The sequence below is a fragment of the Ammospiza caudacuta genome, chromosome 5 (assembly GCF_027887145.1).
Source record: "Ammospiza caudacuta isolate bAmmCau1 chromosome 5, bAmmCau1.pri, whole genome shotgun sequence".
In the NCBI taxonomy this organism is placed as follows: domain Eukaryota; kingdom Metazoa; phylum Chordata; class Aves; order Passeriformes; family Passerellidae; genus Ammospiza; species Ammospiza caudacuta.
The window spans coordinates 45,039,966-45,052,051 of record NC_080597.1 but is presented as its reverse complement, the minus strand read 5'-3'; the positions used below and the strand labels follow the sequence as shown (position 1 = coordinate 45,052,051).

Below are 12,086 nucleotides of genomic sequence, written 5' to 3'. Positions count from 1 at the left end.
AGTTAAAAGCGTGGCAAACAGCAAAGGTCACATAATTGGCCTTTATTGAGTCCATGTGTTTCTATCTTGGCTTTAACTGGCACTCCTGTGTAATAAATATAAATATCTCTCTTCAAAATGTAAGCAGTGAACCTTCTCAAAAGTTATGAAATCTCACAACAGCTTCTGTCAGACTGGAGTCCTTCAAGCATTTTGAAGAGAGATGCCTCCACTTTTGTGTACCCGTGTGACAGAAAGTTTGCAGCACCTCTAACTGAGAGTTTCTTTATTTATTGCTCAGCAGATACTGGTCTTCAGCCTTATTTTACAGGAAGACTAGTGTTTAAAATTTGAAAAGATGCAAAAACTCAACTCTGTCCTGACTAGCCATTAGGAAAGACTTTCTTAACACTGCTCTCTTTTAATACCTACTGCATGGATTTTCAAATACATTTTTTGTGAAAATTGAGAGTAATTTTTTTCTTATTTCATAGGCTGTTGTTGATCAAAGCAAATTCTAGATACTACTGTGAAAGAAGAACTAAATTCACTACTAAGTGCTTTCTAAGTGTATCTGAAAAGGAACTTGTGTGTTTGCTGTTGTACCTGGAATCTCACCGATTTTTCTACCGAATGAAGACTCTGCTAAGTGGACATATATTGCTGTCATATTTCCACGTACTATAGAGGTGCCACAGAGTTCTGTCCTCCATAACTATACCCTGAATTATTCAAAGCACGATGGACTTCTCTTCAGAGTAAAGTAAGGAAGAATAATCCTATCCCCAGTTTCTGGTGGGAATCTGAACAGGTTCTACAAACAGCTTATCTGTCTTCTGGACTGTTTCCATAGGCAGGGTCAGCACAGCTTCATCCCTTGGTTACAGTACCAGCTTCACAGGTCCAGTCCTCTGAGCTGAGGTCCAGTGTATTTCCCAGCATTTAAATGAAGTATCTTGTTTAAAACCAGCTCATCCTTGACTTCCTGTACACTCAAAGGACAGAGACCAGTGCTTGCAGAAGAAAGTTTAGCCCAGCTAGAATCTGATTTACCTGCTGTCTTGAACCACCTTTCTTTCCCTCCCTGGGTGCAGGTGGAGTCTATCTGCAGCATAGGCATCTTCACAAAGCCCGGACTCTGCTGCCTTGACAGAGGGTCCAGCTGAGCTTCCAGATAAACCTTTTAAACACACTTGCAGGAATAAGGCCCATTAAGAAAGGCAGGAAGTTTATTTTGAGAAAACTACATCATTCTGTTGTGTTTTTTTTTATTCTGGATAACGTGACCTATCCTGTGTCAGTCTAAATCCTGACAGGGAGGGCTGGCAGCTAAAAGTTCCCAAGAATCTTTTGCAGAGACCCTAACCTCATTTTTATTAGAGAAAATGCATGAGGAACGGCAGCCTCAGAAATGAATGTGTGGACCTCCCCAAGTCCAAATTTACCTGTGATAAAAACAGGCAGGAGTCTAATGACAGCAGAAGTCTGCACTCTGCTATAAGACAACTGTCCCATTTGGGATTCCAGAGTCAGAGTCTTGCTAAGATCAGAGATATAACTTACTCCTTGATGAATATCTGTGGTAAATCTGGTCTGCTGTTGCAGACTGGGACCAAATTGTTCTTTTTGCCACTCAATGCATTCCAGATATGTTGACAATCCCTTATTTGTGCTGGTGTCATAGGCTGCTGGAGATTCCCCAAATACCCTAAACCAGCCTTTATCAATGAGTGAAGTGAGTAGCACTGGGCTCCACAGCATTTTCAGGAAGAAAAAAATTGCTGAAGGGGAACAATGTCCCACAGCACGAACCTTGCTGAGCAGTCAGGTCTGCTCTCTACATCACTACAGGGCACAGAAATGGCTGAAGAACCTCAGTATGATCCATCACCTACTCTAAATCAGGAAGGGAGAAAGACCTCATTCCACTTACTTCAGTCTTTGCAGTCAAGGACAGGAACACATACATATAAACCTAGAGACAGGTGTTTCTGTTGGAGTTGTTGGGTTTGGGAAGTGGTGGAAAGGCAAGAGATTTTACAAGAAGTTGCAGAGATTGTGAGCTTTTTACCCCCAGGTCACCCTTCCTCCTGCCCAGAAACTCTCAGATACCTTGTCCTTTAAAGTATTTACTAATTAACATAATTTAATAAATTTATACGGTTTGATTGTATTTTACAGGATGAGGAAGCCCTTACTTTTGGAGGAATAAAGGTATTATATAAATAGGATATGCCTGTTGAAATGTTTTATGTCTAATTCTGGTGTCGGGTGATTCATAGAATCATAGAATGAAAGTAGCAGTGGCATCATGATACTATAAAAATTATGAAGTTTACTGTAAATATTTGGTGAGACAACTAAAAAGGGAATATTAACTAAGCAGGATATTCACACAGATACAATTCAAATGTGGACGCTGTCAGTGGGCAGGATAAGGCGCAGATTTTTTCCCATCAAAGGAAAGTTACAGTTAGGTCAGGTAAAAATGTGAAATCCATGGTTCTTGATGTGATGAAGACTTCTAATTTTTGCCCTTAAGGATCAGTATAAGCTGCTCCATCCTGTACCTAACACCAACACGTCACAGGTCTGATTAGAGGGAATCAACATGTTGACCTAACACCAACACGTCACAGGTCTGATCAGAGGGAATCAACATGTTGGGTTACAATCTTTCAGCCACCCTCCCTTGCCAATACAGAAGTCAGATCAAGCCTATGCAATATAAATAGAGGTTCCTGTGAGGGAGGGAGGGAGGGAGGGAGGGAGGGAGGGAGGGAGGGAGGGAGGGAGGGAGGGAGGGAGGGAGGGAGGGAGGGAGGAAGGAAGGAAGGAAGGAAGGAAGGAAGGAAGGAAGGAAGGAAGGAAGGAAGGAAGGAAGGAAGGAAGGAAGGAAGGAAGGAAGGAAGGAAGGAAGGAAGGAAGGAAGGAAGGAAGGAAGGAAGGAAGGAAGGAAGGAAGGAAGGAAGGAAGGAAGGAAGGAAGGAAGGAAGTGGCGGAAGGAAGGAAGGAAGGAAGGAAGTGGCGGAAGGAAGGAAGGAAGGAAGTGGCGGAAGGAAGGAAGGAAGGAAGGAAGGAAGGAAGGAAGGAAGGAAGGAAGGAAGGAAGGAAGGAAGGAAGGAAGGAAGGAAGGAAGGAAGGAAGGAAGGAAGGAAGGAAGGAAGGAAGGAAGGAAGGAAGGAAGGAAGGAAGGAAGGAAGGAAGGAAGGAAGGAAGGAAGGAAGGAAGGAAGGAAGGAAAGGTGGAAGGAAGGAAGGAAGGGGGGAAGGGAGGAAGGAAGGGCGGAAGGGAGGGCGGAAGGGAGGAAGGGAGGGAGGAAGGGAGGAAGGGAGGGAGGGAGGAAGGAAGGGTGGAAGGAAGGAAGGAAGTGGCGGAAGGAAGGAAGGGCGGAAGGAAGGGCGGAAGGGCGGAAGGAAGGGCGGAAGGGTGGAAGGAAGGAAGGAAGGGCGGAAGGAAGGAAGGGGGGAAGGGAGGAAGGAAGGGCGGAAGGGAGGAAGGAAGGGGGGAAGGGAGGAAGGAAGGGCGGAAGGGAGGGAGGGAGGAAGGAAGGGCGGAAGGAAGGAAGGGGGGAAGGAAGGAAGGAAGGGCGGAAGGAAGGGCGGAAGGGAGGAAGGGAGGAAGGAAGGGAGGAAGGGAGGGAGGGAGGGAGGGAGGGAGGGAGGAAGGAAGGAAGGACAATGCAAAACAAAACAAAAATATCAATCAAGGTAACTGCCAATGTGCTTTGCTAGCAAATCAATTCTCAGCTCTTAGTGTGTTATGCATATCATCTGTTGCTCATGATTACAGACCCAGATAACTGCATTTTGCCTCTTCTTCTCTGAAGTGTGCTCTGCTGTGCAACCTGCCTGTTCTCCCTGACAGTCTCTGCGAGGAATATTGCAGCCACATAACTGCTTGCAGAAACTTTATGTGTGGCTTCACAACAGGAAAATAAATTTGTTTCAACCTAGTAACTCAAGTAGACTCTGTTTCAACAGCTCAATTTATTTCCCAAAACCTCTGCAAGAAAGATAACTGGCTAAGGCTCAAACTTGGCAAAATGAGACCAGTGTTTGCTGCAGTTTAGAAGCAACAGGTTGAAGTTGGGACTTGTACTCCTTACTGAAGGTGTTCAGTGGACTTGATTATTTACCTATGAGGACTTAAGTCTCCAATTCCCTTTGGCTGTATCAATATTCACACATTTGCAAGTTGAGGGCAAGGAGAAAATATTGCAGGAAGAGCTTAACTTCTGTTCATCAATAAGTTGCGATTTGTCCATGTCTTCCACGTGTTCTGAGAAAAATCAGGTTCATAATCACAGTACTGAAAGCTCTGTTCTGTGATGGTCAGGATAGTCCAAGAGCCTGCCCTCTGCTTCTCTGGATAGCTGTTATTGCAAAGGCTGGCCCTCTGGCTCTTGCTTCTGATTTCTGTGCTTCAGTGTTCAGAGCTGGTGACAGATCTTCTCATTAGTGGGCTGCTGTTTGGGAGTTTATTTTGCCTGGTGATGGGCCAAAACCTGGGGCTGGGAGATTGCCAGGTTTGATGTCAGGCATATTTATTTCCTTTAGGATCAGCTGGGTTTAGCTAGCTTTTTTATCCAGGCAAAGGGGCAACTTCAGAGGATTTGTGGGACCAGCACTGAAAGCAGTATTGGTCTTCAAGTTATTTATTGAAGTATTTAGCACTAATGACAGCAAGTGCTGAAGCAGCTCAAAGGTAATTGCCCATTTTTCCTTGTATGGCCAAAAAAAGATGGACTCCACCAGCTGATTGGAAAACAAAGCAAACTTTTATTCTAGATGCAAAAAAAAAAAAACAAAAAAAAAACAAAACAAAACAAAAAAAAAAAAAAAAAAAAAAAAAAAACCAAAAAACCAAAAAACCAAAAAACCCCTGGGGTTTTCTTATTGTAAGGCTGGGAAAAAAAATCTACCCCAAATCATTGAAAGCCAGTGCTAAGGTGTTCTATGAACAGAACATACTGTGGTGGACTTCAGATATCATAGCTGGGTGAAGCTTCCTAATGCCTCTGTACAACAGTATCAGTGTCTTTCCTTCATTTGTGTTTGGTTTTTTTTGAGGCAGATTTTGGGTTGCTGCTTCACTGTGAGTATGAGACCCAGGACTGACCTCTGAGGTGGACCACCAGCAACTGCTCTCCAGCTGGAGCAATGCACCTTGCTCATCTAAGTGCCACTTCTCACTTCTGCAGCTGGAGTGTGGTGGGAGGCAGTGCTGAAGGCCTGGGCTCCATCAGGCACAGCCCTGCCAGCCAGTCAAGGTGGGTATTACATTTCCACCATGTCAGGGCTACAGTTCACTGATGCAGTGAAGAGCTCGGCCACAAATAAACTGTCAAAAAGCAAACAAAAACCTCCCAGCAAAATGAAAAAAATCCACAATGGTAAAAGAGATTAGTACAAGTAAAGTAGAATCTTTCAGCTGGTGGAATTTGTATAGAAAAAGGCAAATAAAAGAAGAACAAACCCTAACAAGCCAAATGTAAACTCACAGGAAGGCAAAACAAAAGAGATTTTGGGATGCATTTTCTTGAAAGCTTTAAATATCAGGTACTCATTGTTCTGGCCTAAGGTATCCAGCTCTTGAAATTCTGTTCAATGTGATGCAAATATCCACTACGTAATAGTTTTGAAAACTCTGGGGCACACCATATTCCTCACATATCTGCATGCCCTAGGAAGAGTGTGGTTCCTTACAGGTGTTTTGTATGTACATAAGCCACTTGGCTAGAATCAAGTTGTAGCTACCTCAAAAAAACCTCTTTGGAAAGTATGAAAGCAAGAGAAGATGTTAATACATGAAAAAAACTTTCAGTTAGTTCAGTTAGCTCTCATTTTTGTTAGTTCTTTCTCTATAGCATTACTTGTTAATGGCATCAACTTTGGACCACTAAGAACATACCTATGAAACAGTCTGTAAAAAGAGGTGATGTTGCCAGAAAACATTTTCACTTCCACAAATAGGAAAGAGAAACAGAGGAAGGCAACACAAGAGGAAAGCCTGGATTTTCTTTTTCAGAAAAATTGTTAGCAATACAGGGAATGAAATCTGTACAATTTCACAAAATATAGACTTGAAGTTTGGGATGTCCTTGTTAGTTCCAATGCTTTTCAACAGTTATGTTGTACATTACAGCTACTACTGTAGAACTAGTGAAAATACTTTATGACTAGCTTATTTTTTGTTTAAAATGGATTATTTATAGAAATGATAAACAATGAAATCTTGAAGAACTGTTTACTTAACACAAGTTTACACTGAGGTGTAAAAAGAATAATTGTGTAGTTTACACACATGCCATGTAAATTACTATGGAAACCAGATGCAGCTTACACTACAAGGTGCCTTGTAACTCATCTCTGCTGAGCAATAAATCCCCCTTTTCTTCTTGGCAGAACTTTGAGAAACTTTACTGCTGTTTTCTATCAGCAGATAGAACAGATGGCTGGCACATGCCTGCTCCACTAAGAAAGTGGGATCTCGACAGTATTACTTTGATCCCTGGTGGCATGTCTACAACACTGAGATGGAAAATACCACAGCTGAGTAGAATCTAAATATTAAAGGTTTTGAGCTGTGCTTTTGATTTGAGAACCCCCTGTCTAAAAATCATGCTCACAGTATGTAAACATCTTCACATTCCACATAGAAATTTTGGTACAGAGGTCAGAAAACAAAGTATTTCCCCAGTTTGGTGACATGGAAGTGCAGTGAAGGTACCACTGAAAATCACAAAAGTGTGAGTTTACGCAATTACCTTGACCAAACTTTGAGAAGAGCCATACTTTCATTGGAAAAAAATCTCCTAAATTTTGCATATTAGACTTTTTTAAGCTGAAAAGCATCACTGTAATGACTAGTTATGAATAAGATATTTACAAAAAAATTCAGCAGTTTCTTTGAAGAAAAATTTCCTTTGAAGAATTAGGTTTTGAAATTCAATACTTTATGTTTTCTTTCAGTTTACCAGGGAAATAGCCATGTTTGACTGGAGCATCTTATTGCACCCCTTATGCCTTAAAATTGGTGGCCTGGTAGCTTTCCTCTGAGCAAGGAAGCAAATATTCCCCCAGCATAGCTGGATATTCCATTTTTTCTTTATGGTCAGGCTACATCTCAGCAATAAAAGACAATTTCAGACAACTCAGCTGAGCTATTCAGGGCTGATGGTCACATTGCTGAGATCAGAACCAGCCTCCAGGAGCTGTTAACTACACAGCATTCCCGACCTTCACTTTACAATATAGAAATGATGATAGAAAATGCGCTGAAGACTACATTCCCTCTTTCTCAGAGGTAGGCACCTTTTTGATTGACTCAAGGTTGTCAATAATTCTTTGAGACTTATTTCAGATGTCATGTTATGCATTCAACCAGGCACCAGGAGAGGAACTATGGGCTACTCATAACAGTGGGGAGGGGGAAGTGAGCCACCACAATAATTCATCTGACCACAAATACATATCTGAAAGGAAAAAAACAGCCTGGGCAGGTTGTGGCCCAGACTGACTATTTCTCTGGATCAGACCAGAGAATGCTACACAGCAAAAATTCCAACTTGATTTTTGGTTTATTTTTTCACCTCCTGTCTATTAAATCAACTGGGCTGCTGCTCTGTCACTGAGCACTTGCTGTCTGGGAAATAATCTACTTTTTAATACAATTCTCTTCCACTAATATTCTCCAGGATGTGAACTTAATTTTGCAGCTGTCAGAATGCCCACTGAAAGTTAAAAATACATGTTGGGTTTTGTAGATTTGGAGATTAAATACTTGTCACAAATTCTTAAATGCTGTAGAGATTATGTTATCATTGAAATCTTTGGTAACTTTCACTAGTGGACACATGTGGAAAACATGTAAACATGTTGCAGCATTAATCACTGTGATAGGGTTTCACTTGTCCTTCCTCAGAGGACAAGACCACTAAAAGCCATTATATTTTCTTTTGGAAAAACCATCCAAAATAAGAGCAAGAAGCACACCAGTGAGCTCTAGTGGTTACATGGATGCATGCTATTTACTACATATTATCACTGATTTTTGCTTTTTTAAACCTATCCATTCAAAGAAATTTGTAACTGTCAATCTATGCAGATTACATTTTTAAAGAGAACATAGTACCTGTAATGTTATGCTTTAATTTATAAGTAGAAGTATAAAGTGCATAAAAACATGACAATCCCATTTTGCAGTACTTTAACATTCTTGTCACCCCCAGCTCATCCTGATTTCACTAGCAAAAAAACTATATATTCAGCACCCTCAGATCCTTAAATTTTGGGTTTCCCCCTGTATTTCCTAATAATTAACTAGAAGTAATGGACTAGCAATTAAAAGTGAATAATGAATGCTTTTTTTTTGGTTAATGCTTTCTAGTGAAAATTATTTTGTTTGCTTATCAAATTAAATCTTTTTCACATAAAATGCATTAAGGACACAAAGGTCACTGCATCAGAAGTGTAACACATAAATGTAGTGAGTTTCAAGCACTTCTGTTTCCACAGAATACAAATGCAATCTAGTCCTTAAAATGTACCTTTCAAGAAGCCATTTTTCAGTTAGAATATTCAGCCATGCAGGACTGAGAAGCATTGCCACTCCCCAACCTCAAACTTGGATTATCATTTATCCCAGGAGCAGGTAGATGGGATCTGCCCACTGGATATTTATACATCCTAAAGTGCCCTGCGGGGGATCTCAGGCGCGGTGGGTTGACCTTGTCTGGCTGCCAGACACTCACCCAGCTGCTCTCTCACTCCCCCATCTTGTTGATAGAGGAACTGTGTAATGCCATGGACATCCTGCACCTACTCAGGAGAAGCCTTATATCTGTAGACCCAAAAGGGTCTAGCTATTCCTAGAGGTGGGGCATACAGTACTGGGAGCCCCCAGCCCTTGGAGTCCCAGAGAAACATATTCAAATTTCAACTGGGATACAGGGTCAAGAGGTCTTTAAGGCACAACACCCACAGAAGAATTATTTCAGTTTTACCAAACAGGAGGCAACAGTATGCTAGTTAACAGCTATTTTGCAGAAAGCAGTCTAGCACTTCAGCATTTCAAATGCCTTTATTCTTTCAAAAGGTACTAGTTTCCATTTCTTTTCCTTCTTCCTTTTTTGCTTCTCTTTCCCATTTCTCTTCTTTTCTTTTCCTCTCCTCCTCCCTTCCACTTCTCATTTTCCCTTCTCTCACTTAGGAAATTCCCAGAAAAGTACAGAATAAAGGTAGTAAGTTGTTAGCACTTCCCTGGATGTGTTAATGGAAACTTCTAAGAAGATGTATACTTAAAACCAAATTGGAACACTGGAAAAAACCCTCATAAAATATTGGGAGTTCTGGAGAAACACAGAACTTTTTTAACCATTTAGGTATTTCACTTACTAATTATGCTTTGTCTAAGAGGAATTCGGTAATTTGGAAAATAGGAAGAGGACTAATGGGTCAAACACCTTTGCAGCTGCTCAGAAAGGATTTCATCCTGCAAGTGGCATCAAGCAGAACATTTTCCTATACTGTCTTTAAGCCTGTGACTCTTCTCACCGAAATCAGTATTGGAACCACCTTTTCCTAATGACCTACCTGTAGGCAGCAAAGGAAGGAGAACAGAGCACAAGAAGGAAATCCAAGAGGACAGTGTTCAGTCTAACATCTTGATCACCCATTAAAAAAAGAGCTAGTTTTATCATCAACAACAACTGAAGCTGGCAGAGAAATGGAACAGAAAACACAGTTCCAAAAGACAGCAAAAATTTCTAGGTATTTAAATGCCAGCCCTGGGCTTACAAAGTTGTTTTCTCTGTAAAGCTTGATGGGAACGCCAAAAACCTAGAGCAAGGCAGCCTTTGTGAGCAAGTTTTGTCTCTCCACATTCACCTTCCTCTCTGGAGGAGGGGGTGAAGCACTTCCTAAACCCAAAGGCTTTGTGAGGACAGCAAAAATTGCAAGGGCATCAGACAACACCTTGAAGCCAAACAAATCCTGTAGATAGAGAACTTTCAAAACAACCAAAACCACAACAAAATTTGTGAAGCTGCAATTAGCTGAATTATACAATCAATGATCACAATTTAAATGGAAATATTGTTTCATCTCTATAAATTTTTTTATTGCATAAAGTCAATGTTCAGCACTGTAAAAATGAAATAATTTTATCCAGGATTTTACGCCACCATGTTTTTTCTGTATCCATGATAATGTACACTAACAAGTTTCAGCTTTATGCAAATCCAACATATGTTGTCAGTGTGTCAAATCATACATATGTTTCTTCACAAAAATATGTCACAGATTCTTACATTTTCAACAAAAGAATCCAACAGGATTCAATAAACTGCAGATTTATGTGGTTTTACCAATTTAACTTGGTAAAATTAAGCCCAGAGAAGAGAATTGCTATTTAGTAGCATTACAAATTAAGCCTGCACATTTAGTACATAGAGATCAATGAAGAGCTGTAGCGTACGTTCATAAGCTAAAGACGAAAGTAAACTGCATCCACGGAACTACCGTCCGGTACAAAATTCTACGGCAAGTGCAGGCGACTGGGATGTTCCTAGTGAGTTCAGTCTCACGCCTCACCAGCCTGAGGGTTCTCCGGCCCGGGCGGCCCGGCGCTCCCACGCACCCTCCAGCCCTTTGCCAGCGCGCTTTCCCAGCCATCCATCCCAAGGCGCTGGCAGCAATCCCTGCTCCCCGAGCCCCCGCCCGCGCCTCGGACCCCCGCACCCAGGGCTGCCCTAGCACGCCTCGGAGAGGGTTTTCTCAACTATTCCAAGGCCAAACCACCTGCCTGGGTTTACAGAGCGTCCCCCGCCCTTGCCGCGGCCCAATCTCGGCACCTACCCGTCCCGTTGCCTGCCAAGTGAAGTTCATGGCGTGGATGCCGACGGGGATGGCGGGCATCCTCTGCTGGGCTTTCCTAAAGTCGTGGGTGAACGGGGCCATCTTCCCCTCGGACACGATCAGAATATCCTCCTCGAAGCCTGCGGAAGGCAAAGGGGCGCAGTGCGCGGCAGCCCCGCCGGGCTCGGCTCCGGGCTCCCGCCCGGGTCAGCGGCCGCACTTACCGATGAGCACCCGCGCCTGCTGGGCGTCGATCCACAAGTAGAGGGTGTCGGGCTGGCGCGGCGCGGCCCGCAGGCTGCAGAGGCTGAGGGCGCCGCAGAGCAGCGCGGCACAGCACAGCCGCCCCGCCGGGGCCATGCTCCCGTACCGCCCGCCCGGGGCTCGCCGGCTCCGCTGCCGCTCCTCCCTCCCTCCCTCCCTCCCTCCCTCTGCCGCGGGGCGGCCCCGGCGGGGCGGCGGCAGCGGCGGGGCGGGCACGGGGAGGGCGACGTGCGGCGCCGCGGGCGGCGGGGAGCGCGGCGCTCGCTCGGTCCTTCCCCCGCCGCGGGGGGCGGTCAGCGCTCCGGGGCTGCGGGTGGCCGCCCGCTCCCGCAAGAGCAGAGCCGAGAGCCGGGACCGTGACCCACACCCGTTCTGTCACAGGGGACCCGTGACACCGCAGGGTCGCACCCTGTCGCGCGTCCCGCCCCCCTCCCTGTGCTCGCCCTCCCCGCAGGGGCACCCTGGCACTCCGGCCGTCACCCTGGCACCACCACGGTCGCAAATGAGTCGCTGGAGTCACTCGTGTCTGCGTGAAGAAACCAAGTCCGTGCGTAGCCGCCCCCCGGCACACGTGGGGTTCGAGTCAGGGATGGGGGGAGCATCACCCAAGCCGCAGGTGGGCGCGGTGTGGCCGCGGCTGCAGCGACACTGCTCAGGTCAGCCCTAAAGCGAGCCATCATCCGGACAGCGGCACGGGGACACATTTTCCAGCGCCAGAGAACGACGCAAAAAATGAGGCGACGTGCTAAAGGAAGAAAAGCTTCACCTGGCTTTTGTCCCAAGGTCCTGAGAACAGTGGAGACTGAAAAACACTGAAATGTTGCCATTTACATAGAAACTGGAACTGGCTCAATATAGAAACTTAGTAAATTATGAAAGAATCTTCTATTCAAAAAATTATTTAAACAGAATCACCCCTTCTAAAAGAATAAAAAAAAAATATTGTTTCTAAGTTTTCTGGATTTTTCCATTACAAAAAGAAAA

General features: G+C 44.1%; 1 protein-coding gene across 1 annotated transcript in view; it reads right to left on the bottom strand.

Moving 5' to 3' along the window:
- Window positions 1-11,221, bottom strand: part of WIF1 (WNT inhibitory factor 1) — a 38,385-nt gene extending 27,164 nt beyond the window's left edge. The window contains exons 1-2 of the mRNA XM_058805572.1: window positions 11,063-11,221; window positions 10,839-10,978 (exon numbers count right to left, since the gene is read on the bottom strand). Of these exons, the coding sequence (XP_058661555.1) occupies window positions 10,839-10,978; window positions 11,063-11,198 (276 nt within the window). The 5' untranslated portion in view covers window positions 11,199-11,221. The remainder of the gene's footprint in view (window positions 1-10,838; window positions 10,979-11,062) is intronic.
- Window positions 11,222-12,086: the final 865 nt, after the last annotated feature.